The sequence below is a fragment of the Dama dama genome, chromosome 20 (assembly GCF_033118175.1).
Source record: "Dama dama isolate Ldn47 chromosome 20, ASM3311817v1, whole genome shotgun sequence".
Lineage (NCBI taxonomy): Eukaryota > Metazoa > Chordata > Mammalia > Artiodactyla > Cervidae > Dama > Dama dama.
This window is the reverse complement of record NC_083700.1, coordinates 75,542,797-75,568,897: the sequence shown is the minus strand read 5'-3', so window position 1 is coordinate 75,568,897 and position 26,101 is coordinate 75,542,797. Positions and strand designations below refer to the sequence as shown.

At 40.8% G+C, this 26,101-nt stretch overlaps 1 protein-coding gene across 1 annotated transcript in view; it reads left to right on the top strand.

Moving 5' to 3' along the window:
* IL12RB2 (interleukin 12 receptor subunit beta 2) overlaps positions 1 to 26,101 on the top strand; it is a 74,007-nt gene that overhangs the window by 40,433 nt on the left and 7,473 nt on the right. Inside the window, exons 10-15 of the mRNA XM_061121651.1 lie at positions 5,185 to 5,385; positions 12,037 to 12,135; positions 12,226 to 12,384; positions 16,922 to 17,059; positions 21,893 to 21,983; positions 24,460 to 24,559. Coding sequence (XP_060977634.1) covers positions 5,185 to 5,385; positions 12,037 to 12,135; positions 12,226 to 12,384; positions 16,922 to 17,059; positions 21,893 to 21,983; positions 24,460 to 24,559 — 788 coding nt within the window. The remainder of the gene's footprint in view (positions 1 to 5,184; positions 5,386 to 12,036; positions 12,136 to 12,225; positions 12,385 to 16,921; positions 17,060 to 21,892; positions 21,984 to 24,459; positions 24,560 to 26,101) is intronic.

Sequence of the window (26,101 nt, the reverse complement as noted above, 5' to 3'; positions counted from 1 at the left end):
GCATAATCAGCACAACAGAAAGAGCAAGAGTTTAGAATAAGCGCTTCCCTGGTGGTCCAGTGGATAAGAATCCTCCTGCCAATGCAGGGGACATGGGTTCAATCCCTGGTCCAGGAAGATTCCACATGCTGTGGAGCAACTAAAGCCCATGCGCCACAACCACTGAGCTCATGTGCTGTAATTACTAAAGCCCTGAAGTAAGGCTGTAAGCCGTGTGCCTAGAGACCCTGCTTTGCAACAGGGGAGAAGCCCTTCACTGCTACTAAGAGCAGCCCCCTGCTCACTGCTACTAGAGAAAGCGTGCTCACTGTAACAAAGACCCAGTGCAACCAGAAATAATTGAATAAATCAGAGTTTAGAGTTAGCATAGTAAGTATCTTTAGAAAGATAGGTAGGATACTGGGAACACAAATCAGAAACAGGTGGTTGTGGAATAACCCCAAATAGAGATTTAATATGAAAAGTTCAGTTGTTGAAATAACTCACCCAATGGGTTGGATAGCAGAAAGGACTTATCTGAAGAGTGAATGAGTGAGGGGAAGATTGGGTGAGAAACTTAAAAGTCATCAAAAAGGAAAAAGAGTTTGAAAAATGAGAAGACTTAAGACGTTGAAAGAATAAGTAATGATAATTGCCTAAAAGGAGCCCCAGTAAGAGAAAACATGAATGAAAGGGGAAAATATTTGAAAATATTTATCAAGAATCTTACAGAATGTACTACTCTGGTGCAGGATGTCAATAATGGGGGAAGTGATGCGTGTATGGGGTCAGGGGTGTGTGGAAAATGTCTGTACCTATCACTCAATTTTGCTTTGAACTTAAAACTGCTTTAAAAAATAAAGTCTATTTTAAGAAGAAATAAGAAAAGATAATGAGTGCAGAATGATCAAGCAGGGTTGCCCTCAAGAATACAAAGATGGATCAATATCAGAAAAGTCTATCAATGTAATTCACTACTTTAGTACTGAAGGAGAAAAGAGGGATATGTTCTTAACAGATATAGAAATGTATTTAATAAAACAAAATTTTTAGTAAATAAATAGTATGTATTTTATAAAAATAAAACTTATTTGAAAGCTATAAAAAAAGGAAAACTTTTTAGCTTTTTAAAGACTTTCTACCAAAAACATGCAGCAAGCATCATCTTAATAAAGATATGTAGGAACATTCTTTTTAAAATTAGCAACAAGATTAAAAAAAAAAAAAGGAAATGAGATTTAGTTCAAAGATTGGAAAGAAGAGATTTTTAAGTGTACAGCTAACAAGATTATTACATGGAAAATTTAACAAAGGCCATAGACAAATTATGAGAATTAATTAGAGAGTTTAGCAGGTCAGCTAGAATAACACACACAAATTCATAGTGGAAAAGGAGTAGAAAATAAGATGCCATTTAAATAGCAAACTAATAGTATAACATGTCTAGGAATTAACCATAAAAAGCACATTAAAACTTTAAGGAGGAATTTTTGAAACTCCATTAAAAGATATCAAAAGAGACCCAAACAGCTTCAAAGAAACATCATATTTATAAATGGGACAACTTAACATTGTAACAATATGAGTTCTCCCTGAACTGAGCTGTAAATTTAATATAATCCCAATAAAAATACCAGCTGAAATTTTTGAGGACTCTCATAAACTGATTATAAGAGCTATATGGAAGAATAAAGTTTCATGAATACCCAAGATCACTTTGAAAAAAAGAGCAAAATGAGGAGGGACTTTAACTACCAAATAGTCAGGTGTCACAGAGCCTTGTAATGTGACCAGTGTGTTCTGGTGAAGAAACTCATCCACACACAAACCCATGAATATGTGGAGCTTAGTGTGTGGCAGGGGTGGTACCACATTTGGAAAAATTGACCTGTTTTGTGGAAAAAATAATAAGGCTTATTTCCTTTAAAACACACACACACACACACACACAGACCCTTTAACTAGATTTGGATGAAAAACCTAAATGTGAAAGGTATTAAATAAAACCAAAAGCAAATGGGAGGAAATGTAGTCAAGTGTTTTTGTGACCCCAGAATGGAAGGATTTTATAAACAAGACTCAAAATACACAAACTGTGGTGAATTTATCCACATCAAAGTAAGTGTTTATGTTAAACAAACACATCATAAAATTAACAGAGACTTGAAAGACTTCAGTGAGATATTTTTAGTGTTGAAAACTAACAAGTGATTAATATCTAGAATACAAAAGTTATTTCTGCAAATCAGGAAGAAGACAGGAAATACAACAGAAAAAAAAATGAGTGAGGTATGAGAAGGGGAAAGTCAGACAGCTAGTAATATGTGAAGAGCTCAGCCTCATAAGAAATCAGAAAATGACAATAAAACCACGATTGAATACCACCTTACATGTGCCAGCTTGGGAAAATGAGAAATAAAATACCAAGTGTTGGTGGGGAAATGAGAACTCTCATGCTTTTCTTGTTGGAGGGTCAACTGATTTACTGTTTTAGAGATCAGTCTGACCATATTTAGGGAAATGGGTGAATTTAGTTTATAATTGAGAAATTGTGTGCATTTATATGTAGAGAGAGAGTCTGTTTTAAAAAACTGTAGTTGCTCTTCAATGTTGTGTTAGTTTCTGTATAGCAAAGTGAATCAGTCATATAATACATATATGTATATCCACTCCACACTGGTTCAAATTTGGGAAAAGAGTACGTCATGACAGTATATTGTCACCCTGCTTATTTAACTTATAAGCAGAGTACATCGTGCAAAATGCTGAGTTGGATGAATCACAAACTGGAATCAAGTTTGCCAGGAGAAAATCCAACAGCCTCAGATATGCAGATGACACTACCCTAAAGGCAGAAAACGAACAGGAACTAAAGAGCCTCTTGATGAAAGTGAAAGAGGAGAGTGGAAAAGCTGCTTAAAATTCAACATCCAAAAAACTAAGATCATGGCACCTGGTCCCATTACTTCATAGCAAATAGATGAGGAAAAAGTGGAAACAGGGGCACATTTTATTTTTTTAGGCTCCAAAATCACTGTGAACAGTTACTGCAGTCATGAAATTAAAAGATGCTTGCTCCTTGAAAGACAGGCTATGACAAACCTAGACAGTATATTAAAGAGTGGAGACATCACTTTACTGACAAAGGTCCATATTGTCAAAGCTATGGTTTTTCTAATAGTCATGTATGGATGTGAGAATTGGACCATAGAGAAGGCTGAGTGCCAAAGAACTGATGCTTTTAAATTGTGCTGGAGAAGACTCTTGAGAATCCCTTGGACAAGAAGGAGGTCAAACCAGTCACTCCTAAAGAAATCAACCCTGAATATTCATTGGAAGGCTGATGCTGAAGCTGAAACTCCAATTCTTTGACCATCTGATTCCAAGAGCCTGATGCTGGGAAAGATTGAGGACAAGAGGAAAAGAGGGCAACAGAGGATGAGATGGTTGTATGGCATCACTGTCTCAATGTACATGAGTTTGAGCAAACTCTGGGAGATAGTGAAGGACAGGGAAGCATGGCATGCTGCAGTCCATGGGGTCACAAAGAGTCGGAGATGACTTAGCGACTGAGCAATACTCTTCTGTTAGATTTCCTTCTCATTTAGGTCATCACAAAATATTGAGTATAGTTCCCTGTGCTATACAATAGGTTCTTATTAGTCATCTATTTTATATATAGTAGTGTGTATATGTTAATCCCAGTCTACCAATTCATCCCGTCCCTCCTCCTTGGTGACCATAAATTTGTTTTCTAATCTATGACTCTATTTCTGATTTGCAAATAAGTTCATGTGAACCATTTTTCTAGATTCCACATATAAGTGATATTATATGATATTTGTCTTTCTCTTTTTGACTTACTTCATTCTGTATGACAATTTCTAGGTCCAACCATGTCACTGCAAATGGCATTATTTCGTTCCTTTTTTATGGCTGAGTAATATTTCATTGTATATACGTGCCACATCTTCTTTATCCATTCATCTGTCAGTAGACATTGAGGTTGCTTCCATGTCCTGGCTATTGTAAATAGTACTGCAATGAATATCTGAGTACATAAATCCTTTCAAATTATGGTTTTCTCTAGATCTTTGCCCAGAAGTGGGATTGCTGGGTCATATGGTAGCTCTAGTTTTAGTTTTTTAAGGAACCTCTGTACTGTTCTCCACAGTGGCTATACCAATTTACATTCTTACCAACAGTGTAAGAAGATGAGAGAGACACTCTTAGACAGGCATACACAAGGACATGCAAGAGAAGGTTCATTGCATCCTTGTTTGTGTTGACAAAAAGTTGGAAGAAAACTATTGCTTGTCACTTGGAGACTGCACAAAGAAAGTGTTGAGGCAGTAATCTGAAGGAATGAGCTGGATTTTCATATAGCAGCAGAATAGATGTATCCTAGAAACATATTGTTGAGTGGGAAAATGAAAGTTAGGAAAAGCACTAGATTTACTGCAAATGTGTTTCATGAAAATACGACACACGAACTGAAAGCAATGCTAATTCTCAAGGACACATATATACGTAAATAAACATATAGGAGGTAGATTGCTGCTGCTAAGTCCCTTCAGTCGTGTCTGACTCTGTGCGACCCCATAGACAGCAGCCCACCAGGCTCCCCCGTCCCTGGGATTCTCCAGGCAAGAATACTGGAGTGGGTTGCCATTTCCTTCTCCACTGCATGAAAGTGAAAAATGAAAGTGAAGTCGCTCAGTCGTGTCTGACTCTTAGCGACCCCATGGACTGCAGCCCACCAGGCTCCTCCGTCCATGGGATTTTCCAGGCAAGAGTACTGGAGTGGGGTGCCATTGCCTTCTCTGGAGAGGTAGATTAGAAGGATGCATATTATAGGTCACTAGAGCAGGTACCTTTGGGGACACAGAAATGGAAAGTGAAATGGAAGATGAAGGGGAAATAATTCCATAAATAACACTATAGAGCAGTACCTTTGGGGACACAGAAATGGAAAGTGAAATGGAAGATGAAGGGGAAATAATTCCATAAATAACACTACACAGGGTCCTGGCACTGATGCCTGTTCTCCAAGAACTGAGAAGCTGGTTGAACAAAATCCGTGAACCTGAAGTCCTTTGAAAGAGATCGGTTCTTGCTGCAACTTTGCTGGGTTGGGTGGTTGTTTTTTATATCTGTGTCCACTGTGATTTTGTTTTTTTTTCCCCCCCACCTTTCCCCATAAAGAGTTGCTGGCTCCTCAACAGGTCTTTGCAAAGTCAGAAGGCATGGACAAGCTCATGGTGACGTGGACACCTCCAGAGAAAGCTGCCCCTGCTGTGCAGAAATACGTGGTGGAGTGGAGGGAGCTCCACCCAGGGGGCGGCATGCAGCCCCCTCTCGGCTGGTTGTGGAGTACCCCCTACAGCCTGTCTGCTCTGATTTCAGGTACTTCATATTCACCTTCCTTCTCAAGGGTTACTAAGTTCATGTTTTTCAAGGAAACTTCAGGCAGGAACCCAGAGCCTTGCTCTCAGTTACCGCTGCATGAGAAGACGAGCAGTGATGACCTAGAGCCCATCAGAGTGCACCACTGCAGCCATAGAAGACCCACTGATTGACTAAAACCTCTAGGATTTATGGAAAACTCATGTGCCTGGGACAGTGCCATATATGATGAGTAAATAATGAACTCAACAAGCATGGCTCAAAGCTAAGTAAAAGCCAGTCAGTGTGATGGACACCTTACACTTGGGAGTTCATTTAATTGTGAGAAATTCATGTGTAGCAAGAGTTATTTCCCCCACTATTATAGATGAGGAAACCAGGAGATCTTTCATTTCCAATTCTGCTACTTATTGTTTGTGTGATAATAAACCCAGAATTATCTGTATGAGACTTGGTGTCTCTCATCCTCAAATTCCAAATCTGTCAGTGGTTCCATGTATCAAGTGATAGAAAGCATCTGAAAATGCATTCAAATGATTGGACAGAAGTTAACCAGTGTTTTTTTTTTTTTAATTTCATTTTGTCTTTGGAGTACATCTTAAATTTCTGTATCATACAATATGAATTTAAACTGGAAAGAAATTTCATAAATAGTTATTTAATTCTGTGCATGAGCAACATTGTTGTTATTGTTGTTTAGTCGGTAAGTCATGTCTGACACTTTGCAACCCCATGGACTGTAGCCTACCAGGGTCCTCTGTCTATGAAATTTCCCAAGCAGGAATACTGAAGTGGGTTGCCATTTCCTTCTCCAGAGGATCTTCCCAGGCCCAAGGATCAAACCTACATCTCATGCATTGGCAGGTGAATTCTTTACCACTGAGCCACTCGGGAAGCCTATAAGCAACATTGGACAATTGGAAAACAAGGTGGCCAAAGGCTTGTTTAATCATTTTGATAAATGATTGCAGTGGTGTGTGTCTTCCTCCTATCAGAGTCTGATGCTTACCCTTATGCTGTCATGGAAGCAGTTCCTAAATGGGACTTGCTATTTCTAACCAGTGAAAAGAATCCTTAACCTCTTCTGTCAGAGAGATCTAGTCCTAATCGCACCGGAGGTGGCTGACATATTTGCCAAACAAACATTAAAGGGCAATGTCTCGAGTTCTTTACTTTTTTCAAGTTCTTAATTCATAAACTCTGAAGTCTTACTCTGTCAGCTTCTACATATTGTTTTGTGTTTGAAATACTCAAGGCCCTCCCCTTACTTACCAATGAATGTTACCCAAAACCAATTAGTGGAAATTTCTTATTTTAATTTTCCCGAAGAGAAATTGTATTATTTGCATGCTAGAGTTAAGCTAGTTAGATGGTCACTTGCTTGAAAATCTTCCAGGATGAATTTCAATGAACAAGGCACATGTGTCTGTGTGTGTGTGTGTGTGTGTGTGTGTGTGTGTGTGTGTGCATGCACATGTGCTGACACATTCAGAAGCCGAACCTACAATATTTTTCTCCTTCTATTTTTCTTCTACTAATTGTTGTTCTATAATAAATCAAAATCATCATGAGATTATTAATGCAAATTTAGGTCAGCAGATCACCCCAAATTAATTTGTTTATTTATTTTTATTGGCATATACTTGCTTTACAATGTTATGTTAGTTTCTACTAATAGCAAAGTGAATCAGCTATGCATATATTTCTATATTACAGGAAACCTGAATGAACTCCTTGGCCAACCCAATATATAACCCCTCTTTTTTTTTTAATTTCCTTCCCATTTAGGTTACCACAGAGCACTGAGAAGTATTCCCTTACAATGTTGATAAATGTGTTTTCTTTATGGCAATGGATGTGTTCATTTAATGTGTTAAAAATGTTAATGTGATTTTTAAAGTACAAGTTCAGCATAGTGATGAAAAGTTCTACAGCCAGATTATCTGGGTTTGAGTCCTGGCTCTGTCACTTATCAAAGTGTATGATCCAGGGCAAATTAACTTCTCTGTGCCTCAGTTTCCTTATCTGGAAAGTGGGGGTAATATTACCTACCTGACTGGGTTATTGTGAAGACTAATTGAAGGAGAAAACATTTTTAACAATACCTAACACATTTAAAGTGCTCGATAATCTAGCTATCATTATTATTATTATATGTGATGGAGCTAAGATTTTATAGGTTTTGAAACTCTAAATCCCATAATATTTTCATTACACCATGACAACCATTATACCTGTCCAGTAGGCTATACACACCCTGCTTGAGGAGACAAGATTTTCACAGAAATAAACAGAGCATGGTGCATGATAATATGTGAACCTGTCCTTAACTGTGTGCCTCTTTTAGAGTCTAGCTACTCAGACTTCTAGTGGGTTGTGTTCAGTTTTAATCACTGTACTTAAAGAGAATGCTGCCTGGATAACCCCATGAGCATCAGAGGAAGGTGAACAAGCCTTTAGGGTCTGAAACTTTTAATGGGGAAACCGTTTAGCGTGTAGAAGAGTATTCTAGATTGGGGTGGGAGGTGGTTGATGACTCTTGCTGGCTTCGATATGTATGTAAGAAAGAGTATGTGTCCTTTGTTGTTCTGGAGAGCAGAATGAAGGCCCTCTGCATAAAAATTGTCTGAAGACAGATGTCAGCTCAATTTTGAGAAAGTACTTCCCTTACAGTTGATGGTCTCTAATAGGACAGTTGATGAGGCAGCGCGTTCTCTGTCCCTAGAGTTGCTGAAGTGGAATCAGTGTTCCTTTAAGGGTGTGTGTGTATGTGTGTGTGTGCTCAGTCATGTCTGACTCTGCGACCCTATGGACTGTAGCCCACCAGGCTCCTCTGTCCATGGGATTTCCCCCGGCAGGAATACTGCAGTGTATTGCCATTTCCTCTTCCAGGTGATCTTCCCGACCCAGGGATCAAACCTGCGTCTCCTGAATCTCCTGCACTGGCAGGTGTATTCTTTACCACTGAGCTAATGGGAAGCCCTTTATGATTGTTACGTCCATCAAATCAGATGAAGCAGTAGATACTAAACTCTAAACTGCTCTATAATTGTAAACCCTTATTATATTAGGATTTACTCCTTTGGGATAGTTTGAACTATACAGTCCCTACAGATCTTTCTTTTTAGAAATTCTATTAATTCTATACACAGTGCCTAAAATAAATGACAAGAGAGAATTTTTTCCATACTTAGGAAACTAAAATGTTCTTAAGCAATTCAGACATATTCATTTGAATAAAATCAATAATACTGGATGAGATTAACTGTTAATTCAAGTCATTCTTCTACCTGAAAACACTTGATTAACTATAAGTTTGTTTTGGCGTAACGTTCTGGAAATAAACACTTAAAGCTTAACTAATTCATGCTTATCATGAATTCAAAGTTACCCTCTCCAATGAGTAAGATAACTCATTGCCATAAGATCCGTACCAGTTTTTTCCCGGCATCTAGCTGGGGTAGAATTGGGTGCTTCGAGATGGGCTACAGTGAAGTTCAACTCCTGGATTATAAGTTGGTGGGGTCTAGGCTAGAGACTGTCAGTCCTGTCTTGTCTAGGTGAAAACAGTTCTGACCTTATTATATAACCACTCCTTTTACAGATACATAGACATCATGGTGTCTAGAAAACCTTCCCTCATGCCTAGCTATTGGGGCTTATCTTCTGTATGCTCTCATCATACTTCCTCTATGATCACTTCTCATTGCTGATCATTTAGTGTTTCCCTTCTCCCAAACTTAATAGGTGACATTAGCTTTCCACAGAAAAATCACTTGAGAGACAGTTTATGAATAGGGAGACAGAGCCTTTGCCCAGGAGTGCTAGGTGTATGTGCATGCATGGGAGTCTTGAGAAATAGGCCTGGAAGTCAGGGCCAGACTCTAAAAAGAAATGAAAATGTTAAGAGAATGGGCTTCATCTACCAGCAGCAAAGGCTAATGAATTTCTGAGGTGGGGAGCAGACAGTGATTAGGGTGTGTTCATGCCGGAGACCCAAGAGAGGCAGGTTCGATCCCTGAGTTGGGAAGCTCCCCTGGAGTAGGCAATGGCAACCCACTCCAACATTCTTGACTGGAAAATTCCATGGACAGAGGAGCCTCCAGTCTACAGGCCATGGGGTTGCAGAGTCAGACATGACTGACTGAGCACACATATACACACATGTAAGAATTAGCCAGGAAAACAGGAGTTGTTCTTAAGGTTAGAATTGGGGAACAAGCTTGCTCGGGCTCTACTCTCCATAAAAAAGAAAGTGTCAGCTAAGTTATGGAGCCACATTTTCTTCTCTCCTCCATGTGTTAGTTGCTCAGTCATGTCGGACTCTTTGTGACCCCATGGACTATAGCCCACTAGGCTGCTCTGTCCATGGGATTCTCCAAGCAAGAATACTGGGATGGATTGCCATGGCCTCCTCCAGGGGATCTTCCCAACCCAGGATTGAACCCCAGTCTCCTGCATTGCAGGTAGACTCTTTACCATCTATCTGAGCCACAAGGGAAGCCTGCCCTCCTCCACTAGGGGCAGGCTATTCACAAGAAGCCCAAGGTTTTCTGATGCTGCAGTTCCCAAGGCCTCTGCCCTGAACTCACACCTTGCATGGCAAAATGCAAGGAAACCACTTGCCTAATGTGCTCATCTGGAACTCCCACATGGCACTGTGGTTGATCGGTCCATTCCAGAACTAGCAACAGAGCTGCCAGGCACCAGCCTCTCCCAAATGAAGCAATTCCATATTCCATGTTGCCCTTTGGATTTCTGGGTCTGGATGCCACCCACAAAGCATCTTTGGATGACAGGGCTAAGCTGATTGCAGCCTTGTTCTACTTCACTTGGCTCATGAATACTAATTGGAACTTGCTCATGGCATGAGTTTTTATTTCCTCATGGACAGTAGTAGTTGCACATTTTGGCTTTATGTACTACCTACTTGCTGGATATTTAAGGATAAAAAAAGGAAAAGGAGTACATCAAGGTCATATATTGTCACCCTGCTTATTTAATATGCAGAGTACATCATGAGAAACACTGGACTGGAAGAAGCACAAGCTGGAATCAAGATTGCCAGGAGAAATATCAATAACCTCAGATATGCAGATGACACCACCCTTATGGCAGAAAGTGAAGAGGAACTAAAAAGCCTCTTGATGAAAGTGAAAGAAGAGAGTGAAAAAGTTGGCTTAAAGCTCAACATTCAGAAAGCTAAGATCATGGCATCTGGTCCCATCCCTTCATGGCAAATAGATGGGGAAATAGTAGAAACAGTGTCAGACTTTATTTTTGGGGGCTTCAAAGTCCCTGCAGATGGTGACTGCAGCCATGAAATTAAAAGACACTTACTCCTTGGAAGGAAAGTTATGACCAACCTAGATAGCATATTAAAAAGCAGAGACATTACTTTGCCAATAAAGGTCCATCTAGTCAAGGCTATGGTTTTTCCAGTGGTCATGTATGGATGTGAGAGTTGGACTGTGAAGAAAGCTGAGAGCCGAAAAATTGATGCTTTTGAATTGTGGTGTTGGAGAAGACTCTTGAGAGTCCCTTGGACTGCAAGGGGATCCAACCAGTCCATCCTAAAGGAGATCAGTCCTGGGTGTTCATTGGAAGGACTGATGCTGAAGCTGAAACTCCAATACTTTGGCCACCTCATGCGAAGAGTTGACTGATTGGAAAAGACCCTGATGCTGGGAGGGATTGGGGGCAGGAGGAGAAGGGGACAACAGAGGATGAGATGGCTGGATGGCATCACCGACTTGATGGACATGAGTTTGAGTAAACTCTGAGAGTTGGTGATGGACAGGGAGGCCTGGCGTGCTGCAATTCATGGGGTCGCGAAGAGTCGGACATGACTGAGCGACTGAACTGAACTGAATGGATTTTTATAGAAAACACACTATTTAGTAAATTATTCTGTGATATAAAATTCCTCTTCCAAAAAAGAAAATGTGAAACCCTAATCAACTGTCAGTGTAGGGGACCCAATCTACCAGCGGCAGGGCATTGAACAATGTGGGAGAGAGTCCTTTCTCTGACCACATGAGACTACAGTTAGTTACCTGATAGAAATAATCTTTTTCCTTTAAATTTTCATTGGGAGTTTAAAGATAAGTCATGGGCAGTATCTATGAGAGGGGCCTTTTCTTTACAGGAAGTTGACATTTGAGATTCATGGAAATAAGGAGTTTGGGCAGGGAAGAGTGCCAATAAACCTTATGACTGACAGAAAACTGCAAAGTGTAGCACTTTAAAAGATATGAAGGAGTATTAGCATCCCCAGGTATCTTCCCAGTCTTCCAAGCTGTGAAGCAACTGAGATCTGAGTGGAACATGGCGGGGGTTGGGGGGGTGTGGTGGAGGGCTGGCAGGGGGGGGCAAAGGGGTAGATTACACTGAGTGGCACCCTGATTAGTCACACCGGAATGTGTCACCTACGCCACCCCGTCAGATCATGACAAGTATCTAGGGAATCAGAAGAGCCGTTCAAGGGCTATGCCTACAAAACACCAACCTTATTTTGCTGTAAACAGCAAATATTTATTTGTAGAAATCGAAGTTTTTCCTTAAAAGTGAGTTTTGTTTCAGAAGCTGTCTGTGTGATTTTGTTTAAACCCTTTTTTGAACTGGAATAGCCTCTATCTTTATGTCTTGCAGAAAACATAAAACCCTACATCTGTTATGAAATCCGCGTGCACGTGCTTGCAGGGGACCAGGGAGGGTGCAACTCCACCCGGGGTAGCTCCGAGCACAAAGGTGAGTCTTGGGATTTTTTGTCCAACTGTGCTCTAGTTTAATGGTTTAGATTTGGAGGGTGACAAAAGCCTCCTATGTTCTACTTCACAGCACCACTGAGTGGCCCCCACATTAATGCCATCTCAGAGGAAAAGGGGAGCGTTTTAATTTCATGGGACGAAATTCCAGCCCAGGAGCAAATGGGCTGCATCCTCCATTACAGGATATATTGGAAGGAACGGGACTCCAACTCCCAGCCTCAGCTTTGTGGTATGTGTGAGAGACAAAGGCAACAGGGCCTTTCTTGTTTATATGTTGGGAAAACACAAGTGTGTGCAAGGGCTAGCGCTATACCTAGTACTTAGTTGGTGCTCAATAAGTACTTGTAAAGTTAATTGAATGAAGATAAATAAAAGACATCTAAACACATATACACACTCACAAAGTTACTGAATATGTGTTACATGCCAAGTAAATGGAAGAAATGACGTTAATGAATGAGGCTCTCAAGGAGCTCACTTACATGGAGACAGCATTTCAAAAAGCAATAAAGAAAAAAAAAAGCAATAAAGGCACTTGGATATCATTATATAGACCCTTGAGGTTTGCAGGGAATGCGTTTGGAGAACCTTTGAATCCCCACACTAGCAAATACCATCATAGCATGTTATTTTCTCCTTAAATGGATAAAATACAATTTAAGTAACTCCTTATGACCCATAATTATGCAATAATACTAAAGCAATTAAATTCTGGCTAGAGCATTATCTCAAGTGATTTCATCACTCATTCACTGAGCAGCTCCAAATCACTTGCCAGATTTAATGTTTTAATCTTTGATTTATGCAGTTTTGTTTTATTTTTCCTGGCTTGAACCTCCCTTTCATATTTATAGGCAGCCAGAGTTCTTTCAGGAGCATTTATCATAAAGAAGCAACCATTTTATCCCTTAGTGAGAATTATTGGGTCCAAGAGGAATGTAACAAAGCCGACCTGCCATATAGGTGCCAGAGTGCTGCCTGCAGAGTGATTTTTACCTGGTAAACTTGAGGAACTGGTCCTCTCTCTTGACCTTAGATCTGCTGTATTGCTTTTCTAAAAGTTATGACTTTTAAAGCTAATTAATTTTTTATTATATAATACTTACATATGGTAAAACCATTCAAATAGTTCAGAAAGATATAAAGTGGGAATTATCCTTTCCTCTATACTTATGCTGTTAGTAGTTCTTTATGTGTTCTTCCAGAAGAAAACCTAATGCATATACTAGCATATATTTGGGATAACCATCTGTATTCTGATCTGTACCTTACTTTACCTCTCACTAGCAACTAAACAACAAAAAACAGCAATCCATAGTGAGATCTTTCCACATCAGTCCATGTAGACTTGTCTCATTCTTCTTTTTAATAGTTCTTTAGTGTTCCACTATGAGACCTTACAATAATCTGCTTAGTAATCCACAATTTCTAAATGCAGCATATCACTGAACATAACTGCTACCCACTGTCAGGGTAAGTCAGTTCTGAAATGTACCCCCAAAGGTGCTTCATCAATTGATGTCATCCTGGGCCATTTGGAATGCTTTATGTGAAATTTTCTCCCCCTTAAATGTTAATTTTTATAGAGTTTAAACTGAGATGTCTACTTATAACAGATCAACATGGTTAGATGGTTCTAAAAAATCTGCTCTTGTAGATGTTGAAGAAATTACCTACCTTATTTGCAACAAATCTGATGAATCTGAAGTCTGTGTAAGGGTATTTTAAAATAAGTTTAAAAGGAAGACGGTGCAGATTCAAAACCCTATTTTGTACCAGTTTAGATAGTTTCCCTCTTAGCACTTACAGATAAATAAGACCTGTTCCCTATCTTCAGAGAGCTCACAGTCTACCCAGGGTGATGGAAAAGTACACAGAAGTGATGTAAATTCTTTATCAAGGACTGACAATTACCTGTTTTGTTGGTTTTTTTTTTTTTTTTTTTTCATTTTCATGACAACTACCTGTTGCATTTGGCAACCAGAAATCATTGGCGAATCCACAAGGGTAGTTTCTAGAGAGTGGTAGGAGGTAATAGGATGGGGAGGAGGGAGAAAGAAACCAGAAAGGCTCCACAACAGCAAAGGGAGCATGGAGTTCCCAGGAGGAAGGACCCTTGTCTTAGGTGTCTTCTGGCCTGGCCCCTAACAGCAGAAGCAGGGCGCAGTAAGAACACTTCACCCTGCCCGGACAGGAGAGAGCCCTGGGGCGGGCTGTCTGCATTCCCCAGGCAATTCCAGAGCATGGCCACTCCTCTGGAAGTGTGTTGATGCTGCATGTTCACTGCTCTACAGGCACACACAGACTACTTGTTATTACTTGGCTGTTTTGCCAACATGAAGGTAGAAACCATGATTATTAGTTCACCATTGTCTCCCCCTTCCTTGCAGTACAGCCAGGCATCCGGTAGGTGTTTAATAAGAACAGTATTTTTTGAGTAACAAATGGGTGAATACTGCCTTCTTTGTTAAAACAATGCAGATGATTAGATCAAAGCTAATTTCCAGTAACCATGCAACTATTTTGCCTAGTGCACTTCCCTCGTGGCTCTGTGGTAAAGAATCTGCCTGCCAATGCAGGAGACGTGGGTTCAATCCCTGGGCCGGGAAGATCCCCTGGAGAAAGAAATGGCAATCCATTCCGGTATTCTTTCCTGGAGAATCCCATGGACCGAGGAGCCGAGTGGGCTACATTCCATAGGGTCACAAAAGAGTCAGACACAACTTAGCGACTAAACAACAACAACAATTTTGCCTGGTACCACTTGACCTTCTTACTGGTCACCTTTCAAAATTGGCAACCATTAGCCTCTCCCTAAACTGGTGCCTTTCTCATTTAACCATCATCAGCCTAAAGTTTCAGACCCAAGGACTGAATGGCCTCCTTTATCTCTGCCAGATCACAGCCCAGGTGAGGCAGCAGAACCAGTATTTCCTGCATGACTTCTTTCTCCCATTACTCAACTCAGCCTATTTGCCAACCAGATTGCTGACACCATCACTCTCCTCCCTGCTCCTCCCATAATTTCTGTTTTTATTCTTCAAATGTACACAATATAGGCATGTGTGTGCGTGTGCGTATATGTAAACATTTTTGGCTCAGAAAACTATTCAAACACGTCCCCTTGTGTTCCAAGGTCTCATTTGACTCCCTGGTGCTCATCATGCATGCTTTGCTGCAGCACAATGAGCAGAAAGTCTCTCTCAAATTATTTTTTTTGGTCCCCTGCCTTGGGAATGAGACGCAATTTAGTTTAATCATATAGCTGAAGTCTGTGCAAGCAATTTCATCAGGTTGAAGTAGGGTTGGGAATTTTCCACATGGTACTTCTTCTCAAAAGGCTGTAAAATATAGGAATTGCTCTGATAACCACAGCTGTTAAATGATCTGCTGAGGCCTTAGCACCTTTGGGCAGAGTGAACTCAATAATACAGGGCTTCATCTTGCTGGTCACCCATAGTAAGCAGGGGTGTGGGAGTGTCATGGGGTCTGTTATCCCTACTATTAATAGATGGTGAACTCTTTGATACTCTGTGTCTTAGTGCCTTGTATGAATAATAAATATGTATGACTGTTGAAATAAATTTAGCAAGCAGGGGGAAAAATCTAACTTGCCCTAGGATTTGTGTGTGCTCAGTCATTCAGTCTTTGTGGCCACATGGACTGTAGCCCACCAGGCTCCTTTGTGCATGGAATTTTCCAGGCAAGAATACTGGAGTGTGTTGCCATTTCCTTCTCCAGGGGAATCTTCCTGACCCAGGGATCAAACTGGCATCTCCTGCATTCACAGGCGTATTCTTTACCATTGCACCACCTGGGAAGCCCCACTCTGGGATTTGTAAGCCCATAAATGATGTTGAGGCACACAGTGCTGAGTTCTGGTTTCCACTTTGATCACCAGCACATGGACAAGTCTGCTGAGCAAGTAAGCTAAACCTGTGGAAGTTCCAGCCTTAATTTTACAGTTCCCCTCAGTTTTTGAGAGCTCACTCAGAAACTCACACCCAGTAGATCCCTGGAGGAGGAGACTGCCTGTTTACTAAAGGCTACCGACATTCATGTTTCTTGGAGGAGAAAAACTGCGTCAACACATTGCTCAAAAACCAAATCTTCCCTGCTGAGAACCTGCAGGGGTGTTGAAAGTATAAAGAACTGACAATCTAGGCTTAAACTACCAAAATAAATCTAAGTACTGTTGCTCTCATTTTTTAGATTTTATGTCAAATTGAAGCAGATCAGAGATTAAACCCACCAAGACCAATACCCAGAACTTAGAAAAAAAAAAAAAAGGAAATCAGAATTAATAAATGTAACTTAAATGTCTATTTTATTAATTGATAAATGCACAAATTTCTAAGAAATGGAATTTCTTGAAAATTCTATTGAAAATAATTTGTACATTTAATTTCCTCCCCAGGAGTTCTCAAATATACCTGATAAATGTCAGAAACATTATAATTACAGGAAATAAAAGGAGTTACTACAGCTAAGTAATTTCAAAAGCAAAATAATACACATTCTTTGAAAAGATTTTTATCACAGAAAAAAAATTTAATTCTTTTGATATGCTGTGACATGGCACCTCATAAATGATAGTGTCTAGGGTCTTTTAAAGTATTAAGTACTAATGAATTAGGACTATTTTAAAACAGCAGTGTGCTTTTCTTTTTCAAGTTAAATGAGGCATTAACAAATAAATATGAATAAAAGCCCACATTCAAGTGTTTCCTTTAATGCATGCCTTTCCTCCTTTATCTTCCTTTCAGAAATTCCCTACAGGATCTCCCCAAATTCACATCCCATAGACAGCCTGCAGCCCAGAGTGACGTATGTTCTGTGGATGACAGCTCTGACAGCTGCCGGTGAAAGCCCCCAAGGAAATGAAAGAGAATTTTGTCTGCAAGGTAAGAACCACCCTTACAGAGGGCAAGTCCACTGGATCCCTCCATAGGAGTATACTCTCACTATGTGATATAGAGATTATCAGACTTTCTTTAATTCACTAATTACTTGCTTGCTGCTACACTTTTGTGTTTGCCATTTCCTCTAACCAGAGTGCCCTACCATTTTATTACCTGCTTGGAGACAGTCTCTACTCAGTTTTCAAAACTCAGCAAAAATGTTGCCTCCTCCAGAAAGTCTTCCCAAATGCACATCCATATTTTCTTCATAATGCACTACGCTTGACCCCTATTCAAAACTCTGAATCCAACAGGCAGGAACTAGTGTCTATCACTTATTATCAAGGTCTGGAACACCACCCAGCACATAGAACTTGTCCTCTGATTATCTGTTCAATGAAAGATGAGCATAATCCCAACAAGGATACATCTCTTGACTATTGTCCAACTCTTTGCAACTCCTTGAACTGCAGCACCCCAGGCTTCCCTGTCCTTCACTATTTCCCTGAGTTTGCTTAAACTCAAGTCCATTGAGTCCATGATGCTATCCAACCATCTCATCCTCTGTTGCCCTCTTCTCCTCCTGCCCTCAATCTTTCCCAGCATTGGGGTCTTTTCCAGTGAGTAGGCTCTTTGCATCGGATGGCCAAAGTGTTGAAGCTTCGGCTTCAGCATCAGTCTTTCCAATGAATATTCAGGACTGATTTCCTTTAGGATGGACTGGTTGGATCTCCTCGCTGTCCAAGGGACTCTCCAGAGTCTTCTCCAACACCACAGTTCAGAACCATCAATTCTTTGGCAGCCATCCTTATGGTCCAACTCTCACATCCATACATGACTGGAAAAACTGTAGCTTTGACAATATGGACCTTTGTCAGTAAAATTATATCTCTGCTTTTTAATATGCTGTCTAGGTTTGTCATACCTTTTCTTCCAAGGAGCAAGTGTCTTTTAATTGCATGGCTGAAGTCACCATCCACAGTGATTTGGAGCCCAAGAAAATGAAATCTGTCACTGCCTCCACTTTTCCCCCTTCCGTTTGCCATGAAGTGATGGGACTGGATGCCATGATCTTACTTTTTTAAACAACTTTTGTATATCAGATAGTTATCATGCTCCAGGCACTGTGTTAAGCACTTTGCACACTATATTTTGTGTGCCAGAAACTTTGCACAATAACCAAGTAGCTTAAACAACAGAGATTAATTTCCTCACAGTTCAGGAGGCTGCAGTCTGAGAACAAGGTGTCAGCAGAGTTGGCTTCTTTTGAGGGCTATGACAGAATCTGTCCCACAGCTCACATCTGGGGGCAATCTCTGGCTCCTGGTCCCTCTGCCTTTTCTAAAAACAGCTTGAACATCTGGAAGTTCACAGTTCATGTACTGTTGAAGCCTGGCTTGGAGAATTTTGAGCATTACTTTACTAGCATGTGAGATGAGTGCAATTGTGTGGTAGTTTGAGCATTCTTTGGCATTGCCTTTCTTTGGGATAGGAATGAATCCTTTTCCAGTCCTGTGGCCACTGCTGAGTTTTCCAAATTTGCTGGCATATTGAGTGAAGCACTTTCACAGCATCATCTTATAGGATTTGAAATAGCTCAACTGGAATTCCATCACCTCCACTAGCTTTGTTCGTAGTGATGCTTCCTAGGCCCACTTGACTTCACATAGGATGTCTGGCTCTAGGTGAGTGATCATCATGATTATCTGGGTTGTGAAGATCTTTTTTGTCCAGTTCTAAATAGGGAAAGGAGTACATCAAGGCCATATATTGTCACCCTGTTTATTTAACTCATATGCAGAGTACATCATGAGAAACGCTGGGCTGGATGAAGCACAAGCTGGAATCAAGATTGCCAGGAGAAATATCAATAACCTCAGATATACAGATGACACCACACTTATGGCAGAAAGCAAAGAAGAACTAAAGAGCCTCTTGATGAAAGTGAAAGAAGAGAGTGAAAAAGTTGGCTTAAAGCTCAACATTCAGAAAACTAAGATCATGGCATCTGGTCCCATCACTTCATGGCAAATAGATGGAGAAACGGTGGAAACAGTGACAGACTTTATTTTGGGGGCTCCAAAATCACTGCAGATGGTGACTGCAGCCATTAAATTAAAAGACGCTTACTCCTTAGAAGAAAAGTTATAACCAACCTAGATGGCATATTAAAAAGCAGAGACATTATTTTGTCAACAAAGGTCCGTCTAGTCAAGGCTATGGTTTTTCCAGTAGTCATGTATGGATGTGAGAATTGGACTATAAAGAAAGCTGAGTGCCAAAGAATTGATGCTTTTGAGCTGTGGTGTTGGAGAAGACTCTTGAGAGTCCCTTGGACAGCGAGGAGATCCAACCAGTCCACCCTAAAGGAAATCAGTCCTGAATACTCATTGGAAGGACTGATGCTGAAGCTGAAACTTCAATACTTTGGCCACCTGATGTGAAGAGCTGACTCATCTGAAAAGACCCTGATGCTGGGAAAGATTGAAGGCAGGAGGAGAAGGGGACGACAGAGGATGAGATGGTTGGATGGAATCACTGACTCAATGGACATGAGTTTGAGTAAACTCTGGGAGTTGGTGATGGACAGGGAGGCCTGGCGTGCTGTGATTCATGGGGTCGCAAAGAGTTGGACACGACTGAGCAACTGAACTGAATTGAACTGAGCTACTCCAGTCTGACCTTATCTTAACTAATAGCCTCTGCAATGACCCTATTTCCAAATAAGGCCACTTTTTGAGGAATTGGAAGTTAAGACTTCAACATGTGAATTTCAGGGTGGAGGACACGATTCACCCCCTATAACACACACTTTCACTCATTTAATCCTGACTGCAGCTGTGTTGCATGCCTATACCAGGCACACTACCAGGCACTCCATATGAAATCAATGAAGGAATGAGGGACTAGGGCATCTTTTTATAGGTATGAGGTACAGAATGATGACCCAGGGTCATAGAGGTGGCAAGTGGGAGAACTACAAATCAGGCTCAGATTTGATTTTAAGTTAAGTTTGAATATGTGAAGAAGTGGCCCAGCTAACATGGGTTTCTCTCCTACCAGCTAAGTCTCACTGTTCTCTCTGGCAGTGCCTTTTACATCTGCTCCAAGCATAAAACAAGCTATTCTTATTTGTGACAAGGACTACCAAGTTAATCATTCAGGACCCTATGCTAGATACTTCTCCACTGGGAAAACTGACAACTCATCTCCCAGCACTCGCATGAAAGTAAACTTGTGAGCAGTTAATTGGATTAAGGACTCAGCATCTTTCTGCTCCTGGTATTCCAGACTTGTCTCATCTGCCCAGAAAGCAAAGCAGATGCTAAAGAAATGTCAGATTGTGCCAGTTGTGTGGGGTGGTAACAAGGCTGCCAGTGTTAATTCCCCTGTTCAGCTCTAGGAACAACCCTTCTCAGGGGAGTAGCAGGTCTCTGGCCACTAGTGCCCCCTGTACACCCTCCCCACCCCCAACCTGTTCTTCACTCTCTCAAAAGAAGAATCTTTCTACAAGATCCCTCTTGCTGACATTCTACCTCCTGTTGCAACCCATCCATGGTTCCCAAGGGCTTTCAAGCTAGAATTCAAACTGCTTTGTTACCAGGCCATGCATGACCCGGTCCCGTTCACCTGTCGAGCTCCATCCTCTGCCACACACTCATCGTTCGTACTAGAAAGCAAGACCAGACTACCTGTGGTTGCTGAAGCACTCTCTGCTTACTCCTTCCATGCCTACTCTGCTAGTCTGTCTGCACTTCCCTAGCTTGTCCACATAGCTGACTTCTAGCCATCCAGCTCTAAACTTTTGACATCCTGCCTTTGGGGAAACCTTCCTGAGCTGCTCATGAGACCGTTTCCCATGTTGTTTTCTGCAACAGTGCCTCATACATGCTGTTTTTACATGTATCCCATGGCATCATAGTTTACTGTTTCCATGTTTATACATCAGTCATCTGGACTATCTTCATGACTTCTTAAGACAACAAAGCCCAGGTCCTATTCATCTGTGTATTCCAGCATTTAACCTGTCTGTTAGTTGGTTTACACTCTACATGTTGAATGAATTAATGAAAAATTCCAATACATAATGAAATATTGTTTATAGGAAGGAATCAGAACAATTTCAAAGACCCAAGTTAGAGGGCTTATTTAATGGCTTGGTAAAACTAATAGCTCCCATTTCTTGAGGACTTCTATGTTCAGATACATGGCTATGTGCTTTAAATACACCATCTCTAATGTTCACAACAACTTGCAAGGTAGATGGTATCGTTCACCATTTATAGATCAATTCTCTGAGGTCCACACATCAGCCAGTGGCAGAGCCAGGACAAGACTCCAGGGCTCCCAGGTCACAGCCAGTGCTTTGTATACCACACTCCCTTTCCTTCTGCCCCTAGTAGAGGAAGGAGCCCTTGTAGGATTGGAGCTCCTCTGTTAGAACCATAGGATTGGCCCCTGTGTGCCCTTTCTCCCTAACCAAATGGGCAAAAGTGAGTCAGCCTTGTTCCTGAGTCCAGCTAAGCAGGAGCTGTAAGGTCCAGGGAGTTCACCCAACTGTCAGTATTTATATATTTACTCATTTACTTAGCTATGCTGGGTCCTAATTGCAGCATGCAAGATCTTTAGTTGTGGCATGTGAACTCCTCGTTGAAGCACATGGGATCTACTACCCTGACCAGTGATCGAACTGGGGCCCCCTGCATTGGAAGCACGGAGTCGCCAAGCCACTGGACCACTGGGAGATCCCACAGTCAGTATTTAGAAATGTTCACTGAGGACATTTCTAAACCCATTCTAAACTCAGTCACAGGGTTTGCTCACTTTTTGCTGCAGGCAAAGCCAATTGGAGCGCATTTGTGGCGCCAAGTATCTGCACGGCTGTCATCATGGTGGGCATTCTCTCAGTGCGTTGCTTCCGACAAAAGTAAGTTCATTACACTTGCTGCCTTTGGTAAAAGTTGTTTTTTTTTCTTTTTCATATAATAGCTGTTGCTGCTATGGGTCAAAAAAATGATTTTCTCATACACTGCTGGTAGCAGACTATTCAGCTTTTTGGAGTGACAGTATATGTTTAACTTTTTAAAACATTAAACCTTTCCCCTAGCAATTTCTAACTAGAAATTTATTCTAAGTATATCATAGGTATATACAGATATTTAGTGGCAAATATGTTCACCGAAGTATTGTTCATAAAAGGAGAGCAATTTGAAGCAACCTAAATGCCTGACAACATGGAATTGGATAAATAAATCACAAAATATTTTAAGCCATATAGCATACTATGCATTCATTAAAGATGTAGAAGAAAAGTAAATCATATGAATATTTGCTATATGGCATTTTAAAAAGCATGTTGTAAAACAAAATGTACTTTCATTTTTAAAAAATGATAGTGCATATACACATGCACACGGACAATGTAAGATGTATTAGTGAGCATTAAATTTGGTTGTATATAACTTAAAATGCCAAAATAATATGACAGATGAGCTAAGCTTCTCACTCAGATAAAGGAAGTAAACTCAGGTAACGACTGGTGTAGGAGCTCTCTAGTCATCAGGGACCTAGGCTCCTTTTTCTGCTGCACTGTCCCGACATTGGCTTCTATCCTCAAGTTCACCTCATGGCCCAGCGGTTGCAGGAACTGTGGCCTGCCTGCATTCTGCAACTCCAGGGAGAAGGGAAGTGTCCATACCTACCTCTTCAGGAGCCTTCATGTGAAGAAGTCGCACGTGACACTTTCCGTTACATCTCATTGGCCAGAACTTGATGAGGCAAGAGATGCTTAAAACTGTGACCTTTTAGCTGGGCTCCTTGTTGTCCCAGTAAATCAGGGTCCCCTTTCAAGAAAGAGGGGAAAACGTGTACTAGATGGCAGTTAATATACCCCTCCCCAAGGACATACACTAAAATATTAATGGTGGTTATAACAGGGGGATAGAATCATAGGTGATCTTAGTTCTGTTTAACTATAGTTTCTAAAATTTCTTTAAACATGTACCATTTGGTATGGAGAATTTTTAAAATGAATTAGTTATTCAATAGTTTTCTTCAGATGTTGTGTAAAATAGGAGAAGAGGTCAAAGTAAAACTACCTCAAAGTCATTTTCTACTGGCCATTGAACTTGTTTGAAAGGCTTTCCATTTATTAACGCTCTCTCATATGTGATACATATTTCAAAGCAGAGCTCTTTTTAGGTAGACTTTGAAAAAGTTGAACTCAAAGAGTCAACTAGAATCCCATGCATCCTCCTGAGGGAAATAGTATCAGTTAGGGTGGAGGCATCTGCTGTTAAAGAAAAAAAAAAAAAAGAACCTCCAAATATAGTGGCTTTAATAAAATAGCTTATTTTTCTCCCATATAATAATTCTAAGGTGTGTCATCCCAATTGGTCACCAGCTCTGCTCTACACAGCCATTTAGGGATCCAGTTGTCTTCCATTTTATTGGCCCACAATCCTTTGGGTGCTTTCCTCATCTGCATGATCTATACTAGGTCACAGGAACCTTTGCTCATGTTTCTTTGGGGGGAAAAAAAAAACCTAGTCACACACACACACAAAAAAAAACCACCTAGTCACATGGCCTCATCTCGTTTCAAAGGGCTAAACACATCATAGCAGTTCACTTTTCTTATTAAACAAAATTTATTAAAGCCACATCTTTAAAACTGCTTCATATTGCTCTTATATTAAAAAAAAAAGTCAAAATAGTTAAGTCATGTGCATGTAGGAAACATTTTTTGGATTTTTTTCTTCCACATCATAAACTCATCTTAAAGTATCTTCAAAAACCCAGAGATGTGGAAAGAAATAAAAGACCCTCTGATCACCAAATACAACTACTGTTGGATATTTCCATACGGTATTTTTTTCTTGGCTTTTTTTTTTTTTAAGCTTGGTTATGTCCAAGCTGTTTATGCCACTTGTATCCTGTTTTACTCTTTATTTACTTTTAGCAAAACAGTTTATTTGCCATTATAAGCTCTTTATAAACATTCTAATTTACTAAAAAGTAATCTCCCCAAGAGGGTATTGACCATGTCCTCTTATTTGCTGTTTTATCCACACAGCATATGGCACTGTGTTGGTCATACATTAGGGATTCAGTCAATGTCTGTTGAATGAGTACTTGGCTGCTCAGTGATAGCTAAACATCATACTGAGGGAAAGTTCCATAGTTTATTTAGCAAACCCTAAGTGGTTGTGGTACAAGCTTTATCATCTGTCCAGACTTCATAGAAAACTAGTCCAGCCTTGGGTGAGGCAACATCTTTCTCCTGCAGTATTTACATTTTACTCATTTGCATAAGCCTGCATTGAAATCACTTCACTAAGAACCTGTGTTCCTATGCCACTGTGTGCACACTTAACCAGATGTCATGTTGTCTTTACCTGCAGGGTATTTGTTCTCCTTTTGGCCCTCAGACCTCAGTGGTGTAGCAAAGAAATTCCAGATCCAGCAAATAGCACTTGGGCCAAGAAATATCCTATTGTGGAGGTAAGGTGTAAAGCTGTGGTGGCCAGTCGATGGGGTTCTGGTGACCGGTACATCTAAGTGTCCCATTGTAGTTACAGGGAAACCTAAGTGCTTAGATCCTGTGAATAAGCTGCTTATCATAGCAGGTTACCATCTGAGTCATTCCCCCCGCCCCCCATGCATAGTAATTTTCTGAAGCTTATGAGTGCATGCTCATTCAGTCATGTCCAACTCTCTGCAACTCCATGGACTGCAGCCTGCCAGGCTCCTCTGTCCATGGGATTTTCTAGGCAGGAATGTTGGAAATTTCCTACTCCAGGGAATCTTTCCAACCTGGGGATCGAACCACATCTCCTGCATTGTCAGGTGGATTCTTTTATCACTGAGCCACCTGGGAAGCCCCTGAAGCTTATGACCAAGACTAAAAACCCAAAGCTTTCCATTCCTTCTATGCATGATGTTCCCCTCCTCACCTCAGCTTACTTCAAAAAGAGATTTAAAAAGCAAGTGTATTTGGTGAGCACTGGCTCATCCAAATTCAAGAGCACTGAAGCTTTTACTGTGACGCTCCCAGTCCTTTGTGAGTTCAGAGCAGATAAATAGAGCCCAGACTATTTTGGTCTTGGCAGGAAGCCAGTAAGTCATTCCATTGTGCAAGGAAAAGGTTTTAAGGCGGGAGAGGTTGCTCAGCTAGCACAGGAGATTATTGGGAGTAGAGGACAGGCAGGGACTTGCAGCCACACAGTCCCAGGAGGGGAAAGCAGCTCACAGCGGGCGAAAGGGTCTGTCTCCGGCCAAGGACCTTGAAGTTGAAGGCATCTGAATGTGGAGCCGGAATATGCACTGAAGGGGAATAAAGGGGGGCAGGGGGGCCCACGTCCTTCCCATTGCCTGGGGCCTTAGCAGCCCCACACTCTCACGTCTTAGAGCCCAGTTCCTCCAAGACTCTTCCTCTTCAGTTACCCATGCATTCTCTCATCCACACCCTTCCTCAGGCCAAAAGACAGTGGTACCAGCTGCTCCTCAGGGAAAGAGCTGGTCCCAGCTGTGTCTGCCTCAGTAGGCATTTAAGTCACCACAGTTTAATGCCTTTGAAATAAGGCCACCTCCGCCACTTACTATGTCAGTGATCCTTGAGGAGCTTGTCCGGTGACATGAGCCCTAGTTTCATCCTCCTTAAAATAGGAGTTGACAATATATCTCATATATATTGTTGTGAAGCCTAAGTCAGATGCCATGTAAAGCACATGGATCATACAAGGCAAAGATCATTCATTTTCTTCCCAGTAAGATTTATTCTTGAAGTCTTCACTCTCTATTGAGGAGTTTTGTCCCTGTTAAGTTACAGTAGCAAGAACAGTATAATAATAACAATATATGTATATATGCATGTATATGATGTATATTTGAGCATTTGACATATAATTATATACAATATTATGATATATAACAATATTACACAATAATATGTTTATATATAAAATATAATGTACATTCTCTATGCCAGGCACTGTAAAAAAACTTTCACGTATTAACATCTAACCTGTACAACAGCTTTATGAG